At 40.6% G+C, this 25986-nt stretch overlaps 1 protein-coding gene across 2 annotated transcripts in view; it reads right to left on the minus strand.

Annotated features, from left to right (window-relative positions):
- ATP11A (ATPase phospholipid transporting 11A) overlaps nucleotides 1–21819 on the minus strand; it is a 116090-nt gene extending 94271 nt beyond the window's left edge. For both annotated transcript variants that reach the window (XM_065677901.1, XM_065677902.1), the window contains exon 1: nucleotides 21422–21819. In XM_065677901.1, coding sequence (XP_065533973.1) covers nucleotides 21422–21460 — 39 coding nt within the window. In that variant the 5' untranslated portion in view covers nucleotides 21461–21819. The remainder of the gene's footprint in view (nucleotides 1–21421) is intronic.
- Nucleotides 21820–25986: the final 4167 nt, after the last annotated feature.

Consider the following 25986-nt stretch of genomic DNA (forward strand, 5'->3'; position numbering starts at 1 on the left):
GTGTCATTATCTGAGCAGTTGCGTCTACTGATTAGGCTTTTATCGCTATCTCTGAAGTGGTAGATGAGCAATGTTAGCACTGTGGTACACAGTAATATTGCTAATCAAGAGAACAAAACACACTTTACAGTGTATTCATCAGGGAGGCATCTTTCAAACAAATTGTGCTGCAATAGAAGCCTTCAGGGACTTCTGCAAAAACAATCAGAAAAAAAAAAAAAGGATACCCTTAGTCTCTCATACTTCTTGACTCCCAATACCTTCCAGATTCCTAGGTAACAGAAACAGTTCATGCAGGGAACGGCATCTTTCAGTAAGTATCCTAACTAACCTTTGGAACTGGGGCTAGGAATTCTCTTGAGTTTAATTTAAGTTTACACCTAAACTGAAAAACACTGACATGTGTTTAATTCTTCAACCATTTTAATTACTTGAAGCACGTAATTAAAGTCCCAGTCCACAACATGGTATGCTCTAATAAACAAGTGAGTTTTTCATATCACTTTTAAAAGTTTCACTCTCTCCCTGCTTCTCTTCCACACCAAATTGTAGCTCTTTGCTTGCCTGTAACTTTTCCATGACAGTTGTTTTTATTTTACCAGAATTGGAAAAGTGCATGACCTACAGCTACATTAGGCCACTAATGCATGGAGACAGTTCAAGGACAACATGAAAGGCTGCATGTACCTACAACAAATCAACAAAAATAATCAAGAGTATTAAGATCTCTACAAGAAAAGCATTTGCTCAATGGACAATCTGTTTCTATCTAGCTTGCCTTTCTATTGAAAGCATGGCTTGCTGATCACCAGCCATTTTAGAAGAATTTGTTTCATCAGCCTTTCTCTCGGATGCTTTTTAATTAGAAAGCTAAGCTAGTAATTTTCCCCTCCCCTTATTTCAAGGAGTTAAACATCGTAAGAACAGTACTTTATTCAGTTTTCCTTTCTTTCATCAGTCTCCTTACTTATTTTCTCAAAGAAATAAGGAATGGCTCTGCTACGAGGAACATATTCTGAAGCTATTCTCCATATAAACAGAGTAAGAAGGCCGGAATTTACGTTTGACTCAATCTTATGAGTTTCAACATTTCGTTCCCTACAAACCACCCAATTTTAGGACTTTTAAGAATCGCAGGTATACTCAAAACTTTGCAAAGGCAGTGCAGACCACTTAACAGCTGAAGTCAGATCAGTTATCCTTTTCGCTTACCAAATGGTAAAATAGTCTTTGAAGGCAGCCCTGGACAGGAAGACTCCCACATAAGACAGAGGATCTTCCTCCAGCCTGAAAGAAATAATAAGCCTTCCTACAAAAGAACAAACTAATAGCACAGCAAGCTAAAAGTATTTCTGGTAGGAGGTATCAAAATGCATTCAGAAAAGGACAGCAGAGAACTACAAACATGTGCATATAAAAGGCTCTTCAGCACGAAACCCAGGAAAGAAACGGGTTTCTCAGAAGCTCGGACACAGAGGCAGGAAAATCCAAGTGTGGATTCACCCAGACACAAGTCAGAAATTGGCTGTTTGTTTTGTTAGGCCATTTGCTTTTTCTCCAGTAGACACGGGAGACAGTATTAAAAAAACCTACACAAAACCAAACCAAACACTTTATTTTATTTAGCAGAAGGAATTATTTCAGAAGCAGAAGAACTTGTGCAGCATTCAAATACAGGAGACAAGAAGGGCTACTCAAAGGAGGAATACTGCCACATGAAATGCTGATGCACCTCTTTTGGTCACATTTAATTTCCTCCTCTGAACATCTATATCCTTGTATCTAAAGCATGCAATTTGTTTTCACAAAAATAATTTTATATATATATATGTGTGTGTGCGTATAGACATAGATATACCCACAGTATACAGTTATATCTTTATTTGCCCCCAAAGAGACAGCATAAAACAAATTGTCAAATTTATTTCATGGGATGCTTCAGAACACAGAAATTTAAGTTCTGTAACTTTTTCCAGGTATAGCAATATTAGCATACACACATCTGCTATCGTGCGTCCCATTAAGGATATGGCATGCACAACTCAGAAATTTAACTAGCACACTCTATTTCAGTCCACCAAGAGACATGAGGAGTTAGCAGACTGCACACTGACAAAAGTTGCTTTTGTGCTGCTTCTGTTGAAGGATTAGAACCATGGAAAAGGTGAGTTCGATTTCATCGTATTTCTTGGATCTAATAATGTCCACTGCTTAAATACACCCCACTACCACATTCTGAAGCAAATCATTGTAGACTTCAGCCAAACCTGATGACCAATTTTTTTTTTTTTTAAAGAAAACATTAAAGCATTTTTAATTTTGTTGTAACATATTTTATAACATTCATGGGTATTTATTAAGACCAGGCTATAGTGCAAAATGCATAAAAACCCAAACAAAACAAATCCACAAAACAAATCACACATCTTGATGGCAAGGACTTTAACTGTCTTACCCAAAATAGAAATATAACAGGCTCATAGAACAGTAACTATCAGCATTTTTAGACATGGCATTACTTGAAGAGCAATATAATGTCTGTGCCTTAAACTACTGCTATGAAAGCTCACTTTTACAGAAGTGGAAAACAGACAGCCAGATACACACACATTGTGATGGCCTGAGAATGGCATTATTTTAAAGGAAAATAAAGACAGTACTGCAATCCCACTTAGATGCAATATAAGGTAGGAATTTCATTTTTATGGAACTTAACTTCCATGGATGTACTTTGCATCCATCTTAATCCATGTGCAAAAAAGTGAATTTGGATCATTTATGTTAAAAGTTTTTGACACATTCATGTATTTTTCAAGATAATAATGTACTCCCACTCCAGATACACTCAAACTTATAAAAGAGCATCTTATATACTTGTTAGGAGAATAAGTAAGAGACAAAATTAATACTAGTACATAAAGTAAATCCCAACATTGAAAGTAAGCTGCAGAGTTGAGGCATGAGAAAAAGAATGCTTGAGCTTTTTACTTGAAAAAGGGTTATTCCTCTCAGACACAGCCTTATTTGTTTGCCAGGCAAGCTTGCTGGTTCTCTTTTTTAGTGAGCTGGGTAAAGGCTATCTCAGTACCTGTCTCCCATCACTAGCACAGACTGAAGTTTTGAAATAGAAATTTAGTATCCCTAAAGAGAGGCATGGTACCTGGAGGGACACCACACCCAACACTATGCAAATGATAGCTGTCTGCTGAGAGCCACCTCCTCAAATGGCTGGTCCTTGCTGTGAGCAGCAAGCTCCTACCTTCTTCTTCTGAAGTCTTCACAGTTCTCCTCAGCTTTATCACTCTTCATTCCATGCAACAAAACTGGAACAGTAATTAATAGTGAGGAAGGGGAGAGGGACCAGGTACAGGGTGTCTCAACCGATTAAGCATCCAAGGACTTGTGCTTCAAGCTTTATGTCTCAGGACAGAGGGGTACCCACACTGGTTTGGGTTGGTTTTGGTTTTTTTCCTTCTGTAACAGCTTTGATCTCTTTTACCTTTTACACCTCACTATTTCTGTTCACTTCTTCCCTAGTCTCAAACAATGAATACTTTTGCATTTGAGAGGAAAAAGTACTTTCCACACGTTCAGTCACATGTTCAAAGCATTAGCCACACTTGCTTCACAAGCTTTCTTTCCCCTTACACTGAAGCTGAAGCTAAAAGCATTGTCATCTTTAAAGATTAGTAAAAGATAAGGAAAACTCATGTTCCCATGAGAGCTGCTAGCCACGTCTACCACCTTAAAAATAGACTTTGAAAATGTGAAAGTTCCATTGTTAAGACTTGCAAACAATTCCTGCTTTTCAGACAAGGCAAGCTCTCCTAAAATTGAGTCAGTTAAATCATGGAGCAACAGGATAATTTCCAACCTCCAACTTGTACTACAGTTACCATCTTGGAGGAAGACCTATATGCCATAGAAATGGGATTACTTGGATTTTCATCATGCTTAAAAACCACCTCCAGCATTTATGTCTTAACTAAACTGAGACCATTACTCCTATGTATCATAAACCAAACAAACCCAATCTCTTTATGTGCAGTACTTCATAAATAATTTAGAATGGCAATATCATTTCCTTTACATCAGGACTTTAGATCACTGAGAACAAGAAATCTTTACCACTCTTATTAAATATTTACTGTATGGCTGTTCTGGCATCATCACAAGAAAACACTGCATACAAACGTTATGCATTAGCAAAATACAAAAGCTACATTTAAAACATTTAAAAGATGCTGGCAAGCAGACAATAGCTGGGAAATGCAAATAAAGCTGACAGCCTGACTTTTACTGCTGATTCTTTCCAGAACAAAAAGCAGCTGCACAAGAGAGCTTAACCCTTCGCTTCAAGGTCAACATGTGTCAAGGAGTTTTCCATGAAATCGACATTTGCCACTACCTGAAAAAAATTAAGTAAAAGCATCTTCAGTGAAGCAAAAAGACAATCAACTATCTCCATATACCTTTCTATCAGTGTATGTTACAAACATAGAAAAGATCACAAATGTTTATCAAGTTTACGTATGCAATAACAAGTGTATCTGTGCCCTCTGCCAGCAACATTTCTACCTTCAGATCAGCAAACCTAACAAATTTAACTAGAAGTGTAACATTCACAAAACAACCTGTAAGATGACATAGAATGCAAGGGCCTTAAAGTAATATGCTATCTTCAGTATCCCATCCCCTGTCAGTAAATGAAAGTTCCAACCTTATGTTAAATCCACTGTTTCACCGAGTTTTTACTCTGTAAAAGCTGTCCTCACAGTAGTCATGTAGTAGTTGTCACATAACCATATCTCAAAGCAACACACAGAGCACAACGAGATTTATCAATCACACTGCAACCTTAAGATTTAAAAGTACAACTGCCTATCCCAGTCAACAGAGTTACAGCTTGCACTGCAGCAATAACCACCACAACTGGTGGTTTCTGGCTGGACTCAGAACACACAATGATTTTCCCCAGCAAGTCTCCAGTAAGATGCTGAGGGAACATGCTTCCCACAGCCACCTGGCTCTCTCAACAAAACCATTAAAAGACAATATTCTGTATCACAACCTCCTGCAAATCACATGTGTGTGATAAGCTTCCAGTTAAGTTTTGTTTAAAGTGAGCAGTAGCAACCACTGCCCTCACAAAAACTTCCCAGCCTGGGCATCAGATCATTATTTAGATAAAAATCTTCAACAACAGACCTGGACAAGAGTAAAATAATGCTGGCTGGGAATGTTTTCAGGTGATTCTCCCAGGTATGAAGCTTGCTTTCTAGCTGGTGGGCCAGGCCAAAATTTCAAGGCCTTCAGTTTCAGGACAGCAAGGCACCTATTTCAAAAGATGCCTTTATTTTCTAACCTCCTTCCTAGAACAAGCAACCAGACTGCAACACTGACCATACTGTAATCTGTTTCTCCTAGAGCAGAGAGTGAACACACTACCATTTCCCCACTGTGAAGAATGGAGTAGCCCTGAGCTACAGTAAGCTAATAGCTACCCTGCTCACTATCAGCTTTCAATCCTCTTTTGCTGCCAGTCTGAATTGCCACTTTCAAATGCAGACAGATACCTACTAAATTAGGAACTGCACTTCTGCCTAGCACAGCCTGCCAAGACAGCTGCATTGTTTTCCGTACTAATCACTTGAGAAAGCACTAAAATAAAGCTTTGGCACTGATGTTCACCAAGAGAAGGTACTCTCATCACTACTAGAGATGGCCATCATTGTGTTTGTAGTATGAGAGTCATGCAAAACCATATTTAGTAACCTTGTATGGCATAATCCTTTCAACCATACAGTTCAGGGAGATAAACCTCAGTTTGAGGGAGATAACAAAAGCACATTTTGTTGGTTGTAGTTTTCCAGATACCGAAGTTGGATCTTCAAAGGAAGTGAGACAATTTATCCCTTCTGCAAAGGTCCATCACACAGCAACAGCTGATTTGGTCAGCTGGGAATCAGATGACCCATATTGGACTATGGGAAGGGAGAAGGGAAGGAATTTCTCTGGCCAGGAAAACTCATCTGGAGTTCATAATGTATTTTCTGTAACTTCTCAAAAGGCATGCATGTAAGAAGATACACAAGCTAAGGCAAAGAACTGCAGAGAAACCCTACTGGTGTAAGTAAGAACACAGGCTCAAGGAGGATAACTGTGGAACAAAGAGACCCGAGCAGAAAAAGGCCTGTAACGACAGCTTTTCAGAAGAGACAGGAATCATAGTAAGATTAGCTGAGGCAGCACTAAGGGGAAACTGAGGTGGTGGAACAATTTGCATGTGGGCTTAAAACCCAGTATATTATTCTGAGATAGTACACAGAAGAACAGAGCATCTTGAACCACCTGCAGAGGAAGCAAAGCTGGACAAGCAGTGCTTCAGAAAGCCATCCAGATGGCTAAATACCATCCAGAGCAAGGGTTGTATACTTTCTGGCACTGATTACAGATGGAGCCCAGTCTCAGAATTAAAGCCTTTTCAGGAATGTATCCAGTGTTTTAAAGGCTGGTGCAAACAATCTGCTCACCCATAAACTGCAAGGTGACAACAGATGTTTTAATACATTTGCTAATGAAAACAAACATTTTTTAGCAAAGAGCAGCAGCTCATGTAAATGGATGAAAGGCTGATGCCAGTGTGGAAGGAGTCCTTCGGAAGTCTTCTTCAAAGACATGAAGAAAGATCTTCCTCCTTGAGTAGTCTTTCAAATCTTCAAAACATTCTCTCAAACTGTGCATTTTAAGAGTGCATCCCATAATTTAAACCACTTAAGCTGATCGATTCACTTTGACCCTTTTCTTCTGAAAGGGCAAACTCCAATCAGAAGCAGGAAAGCTGTCCTAATTTGCCAACTTAGTGGTCAAGTTCTAAATAAAAGTTCCAGCAAGCTTCAATTGACCACCTAACTGGAGAACAGGTAAGTATTTACAGTTTGTTCTCCCTCAGCCACAAGCTCAGAAACCACAAGACACATTACCACACATGACTTCAAGCACGTGATATCAAGTGCTCAAGCTCCTCTTTCAGGCAAGGACTCCCTCTCTTCTATGGAATATTCTTTCACCTTCCCTCTCTCTTTAGTATTTTAAGAGAGACAGAAACCCGCTGTGTTAACATGCTAAAATTTTAAAAGAAATCATAAGTCAGGTACACTGATATCTAGGGGGTTTTACTTCCAAACACACCTTTTACTCAACTTAAAGGCTGAGAACCCCTCCAGAATTCATCAACTCTTAACCTAGTAAAAAGTCTTTCAAGAACAGCTTACAGCGAATTCTAATTATCAAAGTGTTCTGGTTTTTTTAATTGTAATGGCATAAATAAGTCTGTTTATACAGACATCTGGAGTTGATGCTATTTTCTACCTTCATTCTACCATTCCAACACTCCCCAAACCAAACACACATGTAGTTTCAACACCTAAATGCATCTCCAGAATTACTTCTCAGAGCACATGCCCCCACAGTCAGTAGTCTGTGGTGACACAACTATCTTGTCATGAAAGCTGAGACCAAACAGCTTAAGTCTCAAGGGCACAAGTGTTTTCTCACTATTTGTTACTATTTAAAGCTTAGTAGCTTTTCTTTCCAGCCTCTCAGGTCACACTCATGCATCAGTAGCTTCCAAATTAAGCTATAGGTGCGTAGCCTCTTCAGGCTCCAGAAGAGCTCCACATCCACAGCTCCCTCCCCACCTAGCTACTCACTACCATCCTCTCATGAAAGTTAAGACTTCCGCAGGTATTATGAATATATGAAATAAGGAACATGAAACAGTTTAACAAATCACTTAGTAGTTTGAGATAAATCCATTTTTTCATGGAAAACAGTTTCAGAACAGCCATATGGACTATTAAAGCCAGCAGGAAGCAATAACAATAACTGGATAAAGAAAAATTGCTGCAGTCAACCTGTAACTGGAACAACAGGAACCAGGAGAAACACTTCAACCTGGTCAGATCTACAGCTATTAAAGCCTCAGGTATGCCAACAATAGTTTTTACTCAGCAGATGAACACAGGGAAGTTGTTGTGAACCTCTATTATGGCAATCTTAAAGCATGAACTAACAAACCCACCAAGTGGTATAATTACTGCTCAGAATAACAACCTGTGGAGTCTGCAGGTCATCACTTTAAGATGTTATGCAGCTTTATCCACAGAACTTGTTTTAAATTAGAATGTCTTATAACCATCTGTTCACAGCTGAAAATCAAGATGGCTGCAAAAAAGCCAAGAGAGTATTTTTTCCTTTAAATTAACATTCAGCAATTTCAACAGTTATTATTTTAGAATCAGAATACTGCAGGTTACAAGACCTCTCTCCAGATCATCTTGTCACTTTTTATGGGAAGAGTTAAAAAGCATGAAGCATTTTTTTACCAGTCTGACATTAAACAAATGTTTCTGTTGCCCATTTTAGAAATACCGAGTTTAAACAATTATTTTCAGAATTAATTCATTCCAAATAATCCTTAGTGAAATAGATCACATACACCTTGTCTTCATGCACAGAAACCCTTGATTTTTAATCATTTGACACTGACCTCCACAGTAAACCAAAGAAGCCTTCCTTTACCAGTCTCCCACAGTTGCCCATGAAAGGGTTTAAAGTAATACAGGCTTTCACAATCCTAAGGGATTCCTGTTCTGGCCAGCATCTTTATTTCAATAAAAGATGTTCTAATATGCACATGGGAGGAAAAGCTAAGCATATAATAGCTGATTTTCTCCCCGAAGTCATTATGCTTTGACTGCACTTAGGACTTCAGGAAGGTCGAGCCACATGACATAAGAGTGCTGCTGAAGTGCACGACAAGACTAGTTTAGGGAAGAAAGACTGGAGTTCTGTGGCTGGTTTGTTTGTTTTTAAGTAACATTCTCTCCAGTTTGTAGACCCCAAATCCCCCTCCCCATTCTATAACTCACAAAGCTTCTTAACATTTATATGAACTCCCACCCCTTTCCCAGTTACTCCTTTTCTGATGTCAGACGCTACACACAAAACAAGCCAGTGTTCCATGGATTTCAGCAACTTGTCAAATCAGCCCTGACTCATCAGTGACTCTGGGATGTCACCCGCATCCCAGTTAGAAGCACTATCTAGAACTCTGGCACTGGGCAGCACTCTTTCCCTCACAGTGAAAGTTGCTATGACTTCACCCATTTCAGCTTTAAACCCAGAGCAACAGTTACCCTTTTAGGAATGCATCCACACACACTCATTGCCCAATGGTTTGTCACTCAAAGTAAAACAGATGTCCCTATCAACAAGCCAAAAGACCATCGAGAAGGGAGAAAAAAGAACAAGCTTGTCTCTGCTGCCAGAGTTTCTTGTGACAAGCTCTTACAAGAGCTATACGCTACTACATCAGCCTGCTTAACATTACTACTTTGGTCTTTTCTACATACTACAAGAAACTCAAGAGGAGTCCTGATCAAGCCTTTAACCAGTTTAAGGAAGAAGTCCCAAGATGTGGCTGCCTGCAGCCGTCAGCAGCACCACAAACATGCTTTCCCACTGCTGCACTGATCTAACCAGCCAGCACTAGCCAGGAAGCTCCTGTGCTTTTGGGCACTGCACAGATAATGTTTCTGCCTTTCCCCTGTACACCTCCAAGAAACAGCTATGTATTTCACAGCAAAAAGTGCAGTAGCACTTCTTCTCCTCATCATAATCCTCTTCAAAGATCAGCTAAAAGCCACATAACCAAGCAGCTGCTATTCTGCAGCAACAAAAAGTCATTATCAGCAGCATTAAGTGGTCTGACTGGAGGCAGGGGGAGAAAGAAAGAATAAGAGACAATGCTACAGTCTTAGGAGCCTTCAAAGTTTGTTCAGTTATCTCCATGACTCAACTACAACCATGACTCAACCAAACTTTGTTTAGCTTCTGTTATCATTTTTAACATGCAAAAAAGCAAATGCATGTGTAAATGTATTATTATTTTCAGTTCAGAATACATTATATTTGTTATGTGCAAGGAAATAGCAATGGAATACTGATATTTTAATTCTACATGCCCAGCATAATCTAGCCTCGAATAATTATTTTTAATATATTTTTTAAACTTACTTTATATATATATATATGTATATATATATATATATATATATATGAGCTGACCTAAGAGCTCCTTAAAAAAGTTACAGCAGATGCCATTAACAAAGTAAAAATGCACACTGTAACCTTTCACTTCCCAGGAAGGAAGTCAGGGGCTTAAGAACCTTCAAGAAAAAAAAATAAATAAAGAAAGTCCTTAAAATTTGAGACCTCCTGGGCTAAAAGAGACAGGAAATGTAGAACCACAATCCAGATCATCCTTTTATCAACCTGCCTGTACAACCTGCCTATCACGGTACACTGCTTCCCAAAAGCACATGAAGCTTTCCTATTATTTCTCATGCCGTTACTGCCATTAGGTAGCGAAGCTTAACCTCCTTATGTTAGATAAACTTACAACATTAAAAAGCCAACATATTCATGAATCATCTTAAAATGACCACGCCATTCAGGGCTGAGGACAGAGGGTTTTTTGCATTTTCCCTTAATTTCTCGCCTCCAAGTGCCAATATACTAGTATTGCCTACAAATTAGGCCATCTGGCCACCTGACAACTGTAAATAGTAAGCACTCAGTTAACACTGTTTAAGAGATTAACAATACTACAGCATTCACAGAACCCTGCAGGTTAGTTCTGGTTTGGTTCTGTTGGGGTTTTTTAATCTTAGAAGATGAAGGAATTTTGTAGTTGTGCTCAATAACTGTCACTGAACAAAATTTCATCTCAGCTTTTGCCCACCTGCCCCTATCCTACCCCCTATTATATTAAAGACTAGCTATGTATTTAAGTGGCTATATATTTGTTGGACAGAGAATATACATTCCTGCAAAGTGCTTAAAGTCAGCATCAAAAGTGTATTTCTAGTGTAACCCCTAGAACTGCTTTTGTTTAAGGTAGTTATGAATTGAAAAATCTGTACAAAAGGATAAAATTACTAAGCATTTTTAAAAATTAGATGTGCAAGACATTTCAAAAAATCTGTCTACTAGATTTTAAACTAACTTAACAATGTCTGTAATACTTGATGTTCCCTGAGCAATTTTTATTTTTTTTTAAAGCCTGGATGAACAGAAGGCTTTTGTCAGTTAAGCTTTCTGAACTTCATACTGGTGATCAGGAGGCTAGAATGTGATTTAAGATAACTCCTAAGATCACACTTATTGTGAATATAATTCCACTGATGAATCAAAGAAAAGCTAACTCACATAATTTACTAGAAGAGTTGCACCTATTCTATAAAACATACAAAATGCCAATGAACAACAGCATTTCAGTACGTTCCATACTTACAGAAAATTGCAGAGCATTAAAGAAAAGCACTGACATTAATAAATCAAAATCTGCTTATAGTATAAGGAGTCTTTTTGATCAAAACAAATGTCCTGCCTGAACTTATCTGCATTATATTTCTGCTAACATCAGCATAGAAGTTAATTATTCTTTTAGTTATGACTTGGTCAACAAACTGTTTTGAGCCTACTTTTGCAGTATCTTCTCTCATACAGATCATATTTAACATAATTAAGGAGTCTATTTCTACATAGGCACATTTTATTGTAAGATTAATGGCAACCTGCTTTTTAAGAGCTTTCAGGGGGTGTGGTTATTGGGGGGGGGGGGGGGGAGGAAAAGGAAATAATCTCACAGAATAAGCAGGACAGCAAACTTTCCCAACATTATTTCCCCCACATTTGTTATACTCTACCCAAAACGCATCCAGTGATTGGTATGCCATTTCTGTTACATCAGGCCTGCATACACAGCTGAAGTCATAATGACAGCCTAAGTACCACCAGGATTAAAACATCTGAAGAGAGAAGTCACACAAAAGCATAACATCAAGCCAAAGTCACTGGCAAAGACATTAGATGTATTTTAACAGAAGACCACAGTTCTCCTTTAAGTCAGCTTTGGGACCCCAGAGCCAAACATTCCACTCATTCAGGAAACACCATTTATGTCAGTCCTTGAAATTATAGTTTATTCAACACAAAGTCACCTCATTAATATGATGAAATAAATAGAGTTCAGCTTTTTCTGGATCACCCTTCTTCAGGTTTATAGCAATTTAATGTTAGCTATCAAATGCCACTAACGATTCAGGTTCACCTCAAGAGAGGCAACATATTCATTCCAAGTGGTATACAATAGTTGTACAAGCACAGACAGTGGATACTGGTGTTTGTACTCCATTATAATCATTTGTGCAAACAACTCATTAATAGTACTCTAAAAAGATGTGAAGGGCTACATAAAATGCTAGGCATGCACTGCAAGTTGCTAATGCAGTCCAGTTCATCTACACATCTACTTGACAATGTAAATTACAAGCATTAGAGACAATGCTGGGTAAACAATTCGATTCCTTCCCTCTCCCCATTTCATCCACACAGTTCTCTCAAGACAAGTACTTCATGCATAAAGATTCTTTTTCTGCATGCGACTATTTTGATTATTAACATGAATCGCGCAGAACTTCTCTGGTACATCAGATGTGCTTTTCAGAGGATTTTACAACATTCTTTTAGTGGCAAAGTAGAGGAAGAGCCTAATTGTCCTTAATCCTCTATGTAAAATAGGTTAGATGAAATCCTCTTTTAACTGAAGCAAACCGATTACTCAGTGCCATCAGGAAAAAAAAAAAAAAAAAGGAAAAAAAAAAAGCATGCTTTTCCCCCTGCACACACTGCCCCATATCTAGATGAATTTAACGATTAATGAAGGAAACATGTTAACCAGTCTCCTATTTCAAAAAGGGAAAATAGTCTACAGGCAACAGCAGAATAAATGGAAAAGTGTCTCGACAAAATCTTCAAACTGTTAAGCTTTCATGCTTGTAATAATTACCATAACATAAACAAGAACAAGCATCCCAGAATACAATTTCACAGCATGCCTCAGTAATCAGACAGAAGAGCTGGTATAAAGCCTGTTTACTTGTTGGTTTTACTTGCTCATTGTGGTTGGGTTTTTTTAAAACTAGTACACATTTGAATCCCTGGTAATTCTTCACATAATTATTGACATTGCCAAATGCCAATTTAAGTAAGTACCTCTGTACACATCCACACACGGATGCATGCATGTATGCAGATGCAGGAATAAAGGGGTAATTGGGGGTAGCAGGACGAGACTTAAATAAAAATAAAAAACAACCCCAAGACAGTCATTATAGGCTTATGTCCACACCTAGTTTCCTTCTTGTGACAGTAACTTTATTACCTGAAAGCATTAATCTACCCATACTACTTCTATGTAAGAGTTAGGTAATACTCTCATCCCTGTCCTAAGGAAAGAAGAAAACAGAGAGAAATTAACATCCAGATTCACAAAGATTTAGGTGCATTATCAGCCTGTGTTCTTCTGTGATGCTGCAAACAAACTCCCCAACCACTGACTCATATCACCAGTCTCCCAGAACAACCCAGGCTAGGCTGCCAGTTTCTTCCTAGAAAGAGTATATTTTTAATGCAGTATTACAAACACTCACAAAATTAAAAGCAAAGTTAAATAATAAAAAAACCCCACGCTTTTCACAATGACTTGGAGGGTGTTTGTGTCACAGGCTTCTCAGTCATTATTGGGGGGGGCGGGGACGGGGGGACGGGACACGACACATACAACCCAAACACCAGCCAACTGGTGTCTACATGATATGGAAAAATCATCCTTAGTTAGCCTTGTCTACCTGCAATTGTTGCCATGGCAATTATAGCAGAGAAGATAATAGCATTCCAGTGTCATTCTGCTTCATAGCTCAGGATGAGCTTCAACTGAAATATCCCTTGATAATTATATAAATAGAAATATATTTATATAAATTATATAAATAGATAATAAATAGAAATACATTACCCTGCATAATTGTAAAACAGAAGAATAAGAAGCATTACTCTGGAAAAATATAATTTAACTAAAAGACTTACATGAGGAGAGGCAGGCTATTTTGTTAAAAGCAAAAATACCCAAACACCCCCAAACAGCAAAGTTGAGTCCAGTTGCGTAACAGGTGCTGAAACATCTGCTCAGTATTTTCTATGGCACAGTTTCCTCTTGGTTTCCTTTCCTGCCACACCTGCATATGACATGGACGGGGTATCTCACTGTTGGGTTGCAGCTCCTCAAAAGACAACTGTTTTCTAGTCACACTTAAACCTAGGCAGATTACACAAATTTCTTTTCATAGAATCCTAGAATTTAGTTCTAGGCTTGGGTTAGAAGGGACCTGAGAGATCACCTAGTTCCAACCTCCTGCCATGGGATGGGGCACCTATGGCTAGACCAGATTGCTCAAAGCCCCGCCCAGCCTGGCCTTGAACACTGCCAGGGATGGCACTCCCAGAATTTCTCTATGCAACCTGTGCCAGGGCCTCACCACCCTCACAGTAAAGAACTTAGTCCTTGTATCTATTCTAAATCTCTTCTCTTTCAGATTAAAGCCATTCCCCCTTGTCCTATTACTATTTGCTGCCTCCCCATATTTCTTGTAGGTCCCCTTTATGCACTGGAAGGCTGCTCTAAGGTCTCCCCAGAGCCTTCTCTTCTCCAGGCTGAACAAGCCCAGATCTTCCAGACTGTCTCCACAGAAGAGGTGCTCCAGCCCTCACAGCAATTTCGTGGCCTACTCTGGACTCCCTGCAACAGGTCCATGCCCCTCTTGTGTTGGGAACCCCAAAGCTGGACACAGTACTGCAGATGGGGTCTCGCAAGAGCAAAGTGGGGAGAATCACCTCTCTTGACCTGCTGGCCATGCATCTTTTGATACCACCCAGCATTATCGCCATCTTGACAGCACAAACAGTAGCCAGCTACAGTATTTATGGAACATTTAGTCAGCCCAGTTACTGCTTTCTGAGTGTTTCAGGTTTAAAAAGCAAACTTATTAGAAAATCTCATTCCACCTTTCTGCTTGTTTCAATTACTCTCATATGACACAGGAGCAAAGCAATCAGAGATGTTAAGCTATGTAAATGTGCTACAGTTCACCTCACCTTCTTCCATTCCAAAAAATGGCTTTAAAAATACTCCCTGCTTTTGGTATTGATACTCTGTGGTGCTTTAGAAAAGGCATAAAAGCAGAACTATATTTATATTTTTTTAATGAAAAAATATGCTATCAACAGACAAAAGCAACTATCCAGTTCTCATCTCAGAAGAGACAAGTATTTTTGATACTAAAAATGGAAAGGTTAAAAGTTCTTGATCTATTTTAAGTCACTGAAATACTTCTACGATTTAGATGCTCCAAAAGCAGTGTTTTCTACTATCAGAGACCATCTGATGAGTGCAGATGAGCAATATTTTGTAGTCAATAGCAACCAGCTTGTAATATGTACTCTGGGTTCCTGTAAGTGAGCTGTTTTGCATATGCAATATCCTGTTTTCATTTGTTTATTCTCAAAAGAAAAGGAAAATCACGATTTTCTTGTGTAAATTAGCCAATTAATTGGGTAGGGGAAGGACAAAAAAGAAAAGCCTACATTTACTGCCCCTCAGCCCTCAGCAGTAACTGATAGGGGAATCAAGAGAGTTCGGGGTTTTTTTGAGCCTCAGATTATACTGAAGCATTTAACAGTTTGTTACAAAAACAGAACACAAGAGTCACTACCAGTAAACAAGAGGCAGATTTGCTGAAGTGCCAAATCCTGTCAGCCACAATCAATGTTCAGCAGAATTAACTTTTCAGGTAAGTAAAGCTAAGAAGTATGCAGGCAATACTTCATACAGACACTTCCCTTCCCCCACCAAAAAAAAAAAAAACCAACAAATTGAGAGAATAACAAAGCAATGGTGCTTGGGAAAACAGGAATTCAGAACTTATTCATGCTGTTTGACACACCGTCACAGCTTCCACACCAAGAAGAACTGGTACCAACACTGAAGCAGAGATGTGAGAAGGGAAGCATCTCACGTTTCAAGAAAACATTATGACACATTGACTTGCACAAGAGATAACAAAAATGCATTACATGCCAGGGATAGACACAAACACAAAATGCAAGTTACCAATTGCAGACCTGTGAATACACAGGTAGCTCCTACCGAGCACATCTTTTGTATGATCAGTAGTTTGCAGACCAAGAATCCATATATGAAAACATTTATATATCATTTTAAAAAGCTCATCAAATTATATCCTCGGAATTAAAAGAAAACAAACAAGCAACCTCTGACTTACTGTAGGTGACAGCTGCAAAGAAAAGTGTTTATGTTAACAGGCACCCTAACATCTATGCAGCACTAGTTTGATACCAGCCTGCGAGCATAGAGAAAGCTGAATAACTGTGAGCAAAAGAACTGGAATGCAAGGGTACCCCCATATATATTAACTGAACTCAGATTAAGAACAGTAAGTCATCCAAAACACTTGATAAATAGACTGTCCTTTTAGACACAAAGTTACAGAGCACTGAGGTTTACAATCTTACCAGCTTTCAGGTCAAAGCAGTTATCAACCTTTGCTGTACCAAAGCTAGTTAAATGGAAAAAACCCTTAAGCTCAATATTCATTTTGTCTACTAGGACTACATACACATGTAAAACACTTAGGAAATCTAATTAGAAAACAGTTTTAGAATTATACTGTCAATAAACCCAACAAAATTGTCCAAATCAATGACCAAAAGCCACAGGCTTGCTAAAAACCCCCAACATAACTTCCTGTTTAGGTTACTCAATCACCTTCTCAAACCATGATTAAAGTTAACCCACTTCTGTAGAAGTGGAAAATAAAGCATCCATTTGCAAACTTATTTATTCCAACCTCCCAAAAGGAGAGAATGAGAATTTTTTAGGGGTTTTTGTTGGGGGTTTTTTTGTTTTGTTTTGTTGGGGTTTTGTTTGTTTTTTGTGGGGTTTTTTTTTTTTTTTAGAAACATCTAAAGAACTATAGGCCAGCAGCTTCCCAGAGGCCACAGCTGTAATAAATCACTTTCTTCTGGAAGTAAACCTTATCTGCTACTACACACATTCAGAGATATGTACACAGGCAACAAATACTTAACATCCAGATTTATAATCCTAAAGTAACAGGAGAACCTGAAAGAGAAGCGATACAGTGGCAGGATCTCTAAATATACCATGTTACACAGGCAAAACTGCTCAGTGATACAGACCTCTGACCCAGTAGAGTATTTATTCTACAACCCAGAGCCATCAACCTGGGCAGGAGCATTTACTGATGAGGGCCAGCTGTCTTATAAAACACAGAACAGACTGTCACCATGGGCTGCAAGATGTTTAGCAACCATTGTATGTCCAAACAAACATATGCCAAAGAGGGACATTTTTCCAGATTGTCCAGATGTATTCAAATCTGCAATATTCAGGAATATCCAGATCCACATTCATCCACTAACAGCTATTGTGAATATAGAAAAGACATGCACATGCTTTATTGAAGAAAGTAACTGTTCATTTTGTGAAAGATAAAATGCCATTGAGACTCGTTTTAAGATTATTAGCCATCTCTTGATTATAAACAAAGAACTTTGTAAGTCCCAAGATCAGCAAGAAACAAGTTACCAGAGAAAACTAATGCAACTGCAGTTACATGGGCAGAACACACTGCTTAATGACATCCACAGTGTCCCAAATAATCTAACTATAAAACAGAAGCTAATCATGTTTTAACTATCATTGTGCTCTTGTTTTTCCCCCTGAATAGCATACTGCTTAATATTAAGCTAAAAAGTTCCTCTCATTACTGAGCATACAGCAGGCTCCGCATGACACTTACAGGACAGTACACACTCATTCCATATTCTCAGGCTGTGAGTCTGCCCTCCTGGGGTAGCACACATCCTCTGGGGAATGCGCAAACAATCCAAGGAGAACACAGAGAAGCATGGTGTCTAATGCAAAAGCAACATCCAGAAATAGAAGTTATATTTTTATAGAGTATGGGACATCAGCATAATCCCCCCAAGGCAATTTTCATACTACCCCTACATAACCATTATTTCCACTATTTGGAAAGTGTAAATTAAAACAGGAAAAAAAAAAAACAGTTGTCAATTTATCTTAGACAGCTTATTCAAATTCTGCGGTTCCACACAGCACAAATGCTCTATATAAAGTTGTTTCTATGTTGTTACTTACAGATACCTCTGCTATAAGTCAGAGTTTGACAGAGCGAAGTATACAGAATAATCGTAGACACAAGAAAAGTTATGTTGCTGTATTCCAGACTGAAGATCAGGATACTTTGAAAACTACACTGAACTTTGTGTTAGCTGCGCAGCAGTGAAACAACTGGTATAGAAAGTAATTCTTCACCAACAGTCCTGTAAATACTGTATGGCTGCATTAATGTTAAGAAGAAATAACAGCTGAAGAAAAAAAAATATATTGCAGGATGGATATAAAGAGGCAGAGAAACAAAATGCCAATTTTGAAATTTAGTAACAGACACATCACTGCCTCTGTCCTTTTAAGAGGCTACAGCATCTCTTGGTGAAGAGATACGAACTACAGTACGACTAGCGTGCTGAACATCTATCTTATTCAACCCATGCCACTGAATACCTAGAAGATATAAAGACAACACTCAATGCAGTTGAAACAGCAGACAAACATGTGAAAATGCTAACCAGGAAACTGGCTTCAACTCGAACTGACAGCACCCACTCATCATTATGCTTCCATAGGGCATTGGAGATACGCACTGTTTTGCATTGCTTCAAGACAGTGACTGCAAAAACAGTATGAGAAAAGGGAATGGCGGAACCTTCACAGTCAGGACAAGAACCCTGGTGCATAATCTATGCCTTTATGTCTTACAACATATAGTATGGGGAGAGAAAAGAAATGATGAAGAACTCTTCGAAACCATCCTATCTGAAGTCTCCATTAATAAATCACATAGCAACTGTTTGTTATCCCAAGATCATACCACAAAGCTACCAGCTGCCTCAACATCTTCACCCTGCATCAGCCAGGGTTCTCAGGGTAATCAAGACCAACCTGCTCTGGTAAGGACCTGCAGCTGAACAGGTCCAGGACATAACATGCAGCACAAAAATTTGTAATTCTAGGACCTTAATCAATTAATAGTTTCTATGCAGATTTTAATTAAACCCAAGCTTGAGCTTACTTTGAAATAAGCACAAGATGTACCTATTCTCTCTGACTCTCCTGCGGAAGTAGCTCTGCTTTGTCTCCTTTTTGAAAAGCAGCTTGGAAAGAGGCAAGCACATCTACCCCTGTGAGGCCTGGCTGGTATGCATAAAGCTTGGGTGAACAACTGCAGAGTGATATGGCTCACATATGCACCTACTACTCATGTACAACAACCAGTTTCAGGCCCAGCATTCAAACTATTCATTTTAATTTTCACTGCTGTAGCTGCACAAAAAAACAGTAGAACCATGGAGATTTAAAACAAACAAAACAAAAACAACCATCCACCAACACACACAAAAAGAAAATACAAAATACACAGGTATCAATAGCCTTACAGAAATTATGAACAAACACACTTACTTAACTATAGCTTTTACAAAATGATCTTTCCTTGGAAGAGAGAATTCAAAATTAAACTGACAGGAGTGCAAAAGAAGCAACAGGTGAAAATACACAAAGAACAGCTAGGCATGCATAAAGTAGTCTGATCTTGGAAACAGGAATACTTCCTCTCATGGGATATGATAATGTTTCATTTAGCTTTTAGACTGCTGAATTACTCTCATCAGCAATGCAGAAGGGTGGTGATAGTCCACAAGTTAAAAGCTCAAGTACCTTATTTTCAACATACTGTCTTCTCATGTACATCATCTTTTAAAAGAACTACTGTGGCTAATCTGAGCCCTGTTGCTTTCATATTTCATGCATAAGCCTACTTTGAGAGAGTCCCACAACAGTGCTATGCAGAACAGATTCAGAGACCACGGTATGCTTTGTGCACAATGAATGAGCTATTTGTACGGCCTCCAGATGTGCACGCACACACACAAAAAAAGTCTTAAATTGAATCTCACAGATCAGCGCTGAACAAACACAACACCCAAACTGATCCTGCCTCTTTCCAAAGAGACCTCAGCACAACTCACCTAGGCTTTGCATATCCCCAGACGCTACGGCTTCTCTTATAATACTTCATTGTATTTCAAGTATTCCCCTCCCTTCCCTCAGGGCCACTTTATAAAGATCCATAGTTGCTTTCAGTAAACACCTTCCCCATTCTCTCCGCATTCCACATAATGTAAACGGGGTTGGAAAAAATCCAGTTTTAGTTTTTCACCTCTGCTATTTTTCTTCATTTATACTTGGAAGAAAAGCTTTAGCCTGTATCACACTGATACAGTCCTTGACAAGCGTAAAAGTGTACTTACTTTTGTTTGGTCAGAGCACAGAAGTTTCCTCACTTACAGTACCTTCTGTGTTAGAGGAAAAGCTATTATTTATAGTTGTAAATCCCAATCATCTCTCCCTCCGTTTTGCTGGTTTTGGTTTAAATTTCTCCCGCAATTTTCTGCTTTTGGATGTAGTTCCCTGGTATGGGTAGTCCATGACGCTCATACTGTGTAAGCCCGCGCTTACTGGCATTCCAACAATCTACTAAACCCATTATCCTGAACATTTGTTGGGGGTTCAATAAAACCAGATTCACACTGATGCACCTCAACTTACACTTAGATTCACACCAATGCACTACTGATTCGCTCCTTCAAACTGTATGGGTGGGCGAAAACATGCTGATCGAGAAGCAGGATCAACTGGCTCTTTCCCCAAAGTACACTAACTTTAGTGTGTCTGAATCCCCAAAACCTTGAGACTATTCCGAGCACTCCTCAAGTGTATTTAAATTGGACAATTTCACAAAACGCAGCTTGATTGAAACAATATAACAAAAAGGAAGAAGAAGGGGATAAAAAGGGCAGAAGACAAAGAAACCTTAAGGTTTTATCTGCCTTGATAACTGCGTGTCTCAGCACACTGTAAGCGACAGTGCTTTGAACTCCGGTCAACCGTTCTGGTTCAGCGAGGGCCAGCCCTGCAGCCAGCTACCCGGGGAGAGGGCTGCAGGGAGCCCATTAACAACTGCTGCGCCTTCCCTTTACAGAGGAAATCACGAGTAGCAACCCTGAGGCTGCCCTGGCCGCCTTGCAACTCATGGGACCCACGAACTCCTACCCGAGCCCTTCCTGCGAGCCCGGGGCCACCGCGCGGTGCGGCCACCCCGCACGAACCACAGTCGTTCGCAGCCTAACCACTACCCTCCGCTTCAGTAGGCGGCGGGGCTCGCCCCTGTGCCGAGAGCACGGGCTGCACTTTGAGGTGAAGCCCCGGCGAGAGCTTCCTCAGAGGTGGCTCCGGGGCCCCTCCGGGACGGGCCCAGCCGTTGATACTCACATATCGGCTCACGAGGGTCCGGAGGAGGCTGCAATCCATGGCGGGCTGGCGCCACCGCCGCTGCCCGGGCACTCAGGACCGCGCCGACGTGTGCTCTCCGGTGCCGCCGGGATCCCTGGCTCGCCTCACTTTCCACATGCAGAGAGCAACGCTCGCCCCGCGAGACCGCCGTTACCCCGGCCCGGCGCTCGCCGCCGACCTCGGCTATGCCATGTGCTCGCCGCCGCCGCCGCCGCCACTGCGGCGCAGCGCTCCGCGGCCCCTCATGCCCGGCACTAGCACCACAACAAGCACTTTAGCGGCGGGGAAGCAGACACAACCCACCGCTCCCGCACCGCCACACTCCCGACAAGCGCTGTCCCGGCGCCCAGGCACTTTAACCGGCGGGCGGGGCACGGCACAGGGGCCGCCCCCACGCCGCTCCCCCTCACGCACGCACGCACGCGCGCGCGTGCTCCCGGTACCCAGCCCGACCCCAAGCGCTGGCCCGGTTCGCGCAGGTCCGGCTTTGATCTCCTCGTCGGGCGGGCTCAGTCAGCGGGCGTCATGGAGGGGAGGGGGTTGTGTGTGTGTGTGTGGAGCACAGGCATGCGCGCGCCGGCACCACCTCCTCCTTCCCCCACCCCCCCCCCGCCGCCTTCCTTTCGCGCACACTGCCGGTGTCCGGTGTCGTGCCCACGGCCGTTAACGGTGGGTAACGGCTCCCGCCTGCTCGCGGCTGGGCTGAGCGCGAGCGGAGGTGGGGGGCACATAAAACCTGCCTGGAGGAGAGAAGCACTTTAAAACCTCCTGCGCGCCTTCGCACCACCCTCATCCCTCCCGTGCGGGTCGCGGCGAAGCGCGGACGTGGGGTGGGAGAAGCGAGGGGGCCGCCCCATGCGAGGGAAAAGAAGGAAGGAAGGAAGCAAGCAAGTCAAGGGGGAAGGTGAGGAGGGAGCAGTCGCCGCGCCCTTCCGGGGCCCTCTGGAGCGACGGTGTTGGCGGGCGGCCCGTGGCAGAGCCGGCATGGGGGGCGAGCTCCAGCCGGTACCCGGAGTGAGGGCCGTGTAGCTCTGCTGTGGTGGTTCGCCAGGGTGCGAGGTGTCCCTTGTGAGACTGCAGATGCTTTTAAATGAGTGTTACCGATTGCAGGCGGTGGGGCTGAACTGATAAAGGCAAAAAATCCTTCGCTCGCTCCCGCTTCTCTTCCTCTGCGTCCCGGCTGCCGAGGAAGGGCAGCATTCACGGTACATGACAGCGGTGAGCTGCGGCGTTTTGTCGGGGCACGGAACAGGTGGAAGCTTCTCCTTCGGAAAGCGCAGCAGAAGCAGTAGAAGGAATCTCTTTTTTCAATAACTGAAGTGCTAATAAGCCTACAAACAGTAGAAATGTAGGTGAAGGGATAAGAAGTCAGCAAGAATGTACACAGAGAGAAGCAAGAGCCTATCCCGGGCTCTTCAAGGTAGCTGAAATAACACCTTTGAAGGCCTTTGTTTTCCTCGACTTGTGTTTTCATGCCATTCATACCAAAGGACTCTCTCAAGTTTGCAAGAATCCTATAGGTAGTCTCAGATAACTCATATGTTACTCTGTACACTAGATAAAAATCTGACTTAAAGGTAAATAGTTTCTCCAAAATTAGTTGGAACTTACTTATTTTATAAAATTAAATATTTAACAAAATGTGAATTTTAACAAAAAGCAAGATCAAAACCATTTTATTGTTGTGAAAATCCATCCCTTTCTGTAGCAATGATCACGTAAGCTGTCCTTTATCCTAGCTCATGGCCAAAACTAGGCAATTTTTGCTCCTTTATGTGTTGTCACAATTCAGTAGTTCTTTGGATACCACAAAATCTAAACCAAAGAGTAACTGAATTTCTTATGCAGTGGAAAAAATGTAGATTATGCTTTTTGAGATCATCACATAAATGCTAAGAGAAAGGACATAGGACTGATTCTTTACAGGTCACCTTTAATTCAGATGCATTATATATGTTCAGCATCTTTTATTACTGGTTGGATTGCGAAATGTGTAATTCAATGTGCACTAAGTGCAGTGTGGTCAACCTAATGTTGCTCTTCAGACTCTAAAATGATGTTGGTCTAAACCCCAACTTTCTTCATCTGGTTACTACAAATAATTTCTGTTCATTTTGCAGCATCTCCTGTTTTCATACTCCTATTTACAGACCTAACACTTCTGTAACATAGGTTTGGGTACTTATATTTCACTTTCAAGGCATGGCCACTGAAATGGAAAAGGAATTAAAAGCTGTGAAACAACAGAAATTTCTCACAAAATTTGTAATTCTGGATAAGTCAAAACTACATTCTTACCTGTTTGCATGAAAAATTACATATTAATACTGTGTGTTTCATCAGTCTTTAGGAAACTAATTTATTACAAAAAGCATAGAAGAACCTAATTAATGAACATGAAGTGATAATCTCAAAATACATAGATTGCAAAGCTGAAAGTGGAAATTGTTTCAGTTGGTTTTTAGGATTATTCTCTGTCTAGCCATTCAATTTTCAAAGAATTCATGGAATATTCATATTTCATATTTTATGAGCTATTTTACTTTAATCAAATTGTGACATTTAATCAATCCAGTGTCTTTAATGACAATGCTTCTTACACAGATTTGGAATGAAAGCAAACTTTCAAATTATGCAGAAACTGGGTTTTTTTTTTTCTTTCTTTTAATACCTGCAATAGCTTTTTTCATCCAAATACCACAATGTGTTTTCCATGTAAGTAAGTGTCATTTCTTCATAGAGTGGGTAATAACTCCTATGCGTTAAAACCCACAATTATCTGTACATTGTTTCCATTAGAAAACCTGTGTGGGGTGCCTATGCTGCTTGGTGCACCCCAAGTAGCCGTTATGAAGGGAGGGAACTTCACCTAATGATCTGGTAACAGTTAACGCTCAGTGGTGATCAAGATCATTGCAGGAACAGCTGTGGGCTTCTGAGCTTCTTGCTGTGTCTCCAGCTTAGGTAACTTAGATGAGGCCGCAAGAAACATTTCCCTTCCATCCAGAGCATGGACCTACTGGTAAGTCCCCTGTGGATGCAAAGGTTGACTGTATTCTCATAAGGTGAAAAGGGGACCAGGGTTTCTGTTCTCAGGGACTCTTTCAGTCAAGGGCAGGGTGAAGGGATATACACACTCAGATACATATTTGCCATTTCCAGGCTACTGTTCAAGCTAAGCTGAGCCATTTTTCTGCCCTTCCCAGTGAATCCGTGGCAGTATGCTGCCAAGAAAAATAGAAAAGGAGCACAGCTGGATCTGAGCACATACTGAGGTGAAATCCCAGCTTGCACTAGTTGTCCTTTGCGCCCATATTTCTGCAAAGAGGAAACCTAAATGTGCAGTCCAGATAAAACCACTGATAGGCCACTGAAAGTTAACACAGCACACTCTTGCTGACTGAGTGGTGTTTGTGCAGGAAGAACTGAACAGCAGATGTATATGCCTTTTTGGAGTAACAAGCTCCCCCATGGTTAGTACGCAGCTGAGCACAGTGCTTAGGTTGTACTTTCAGACTTGGGTACCTCAAAGCTGCCTAAGTCAGATGTAAAGTGCCTGAGTCCTTTTTTGGATCTAGCCTGAAGTGACCTGCTAAAGGTCGTGTTGTGACGTAACAGTCGAGCCAAAAGAGCAGCCTTAGTCATATTGGTCATGGATCTGTTCTGCCTATTACGCAATGTTTCACTTCGAAGCAATTTATTAAACTAATAGTCTTTGAATATGCCATCATATTTATTTTGCTCTTCCATTTCTCATTTTAAAAATAAATTCCTAAAAAATTACCTGTATGCTGTCTCTACCTTGCGTGACCTAGCTGTCTTTTCTAAATGTATTGTTTCTTTTCTGACTGCAGATTAGACTTCCTCTTCTATTGCTCTCCATTTCTACCTCATGTTCTTACTGAATGGTTCCTTCTGATTCATTACTGAATTACTGTCAGCCAACTCCTGCCTGCCCAGCTGATTTACCAAATGTTACACAGATTCTCAAATCCCTTCTGATTTACTTACTATATCAGTGCAGCTCTGCTTAAAACAGCCCATTATTTGTTTAAATAGCATTAGATACCAAGTTGAATGTGGTAGTGTACAAAAGACTTACTCTTCTTATGTACAGCTGTGTTTTCTGCTACTTTGCAATCCTTGTTGGGTTGCCCTGTTTTACAACTGCAGTCAAAATGTTGAGAGACTGGTCCAAGGGCAGCAGCTCACTTCATGCTGAATTCTCTTCTTGAAGCAATGATAGTCCATAGTTTAGTCTACCTCAGCTTTGAAAGGTAAGAAGGCAGGATTTAGAGGTGGATCTCAATAAATTACCACAGGCACAATAGTGACATAGTATGCACTGATAATACGGTAGACATCAAACGCACTGGAGTTCTAGATTTTAAGATGTTTAACATTTGTTATTCCTGCTCCGTATTATGTTATAGTGACTATGTACCTCTAGTAGTTCTGGCCAAAGTGACTAAAAACTGTAAGTGGTAAAGTTGGCTTGGGCATGTGTGAGAACAGTGTGAGGAGAGGGAAATGACAGGGATTGA

This window comes from Lathamus discolor, chromosome 4 (assembly GCF_037157495.1).
Source record: "Lathamus discolor isolate bLatDis1 chromosome 4, bLatDis1.hap1, whole genome shotgun sequence".
Classification (NCBI taxonomy): Eukaryota; Metazoa; Chordata; class Aves; order Psittaciformes; family Psittacidae; genus Lathamus; species Lathamus discolor.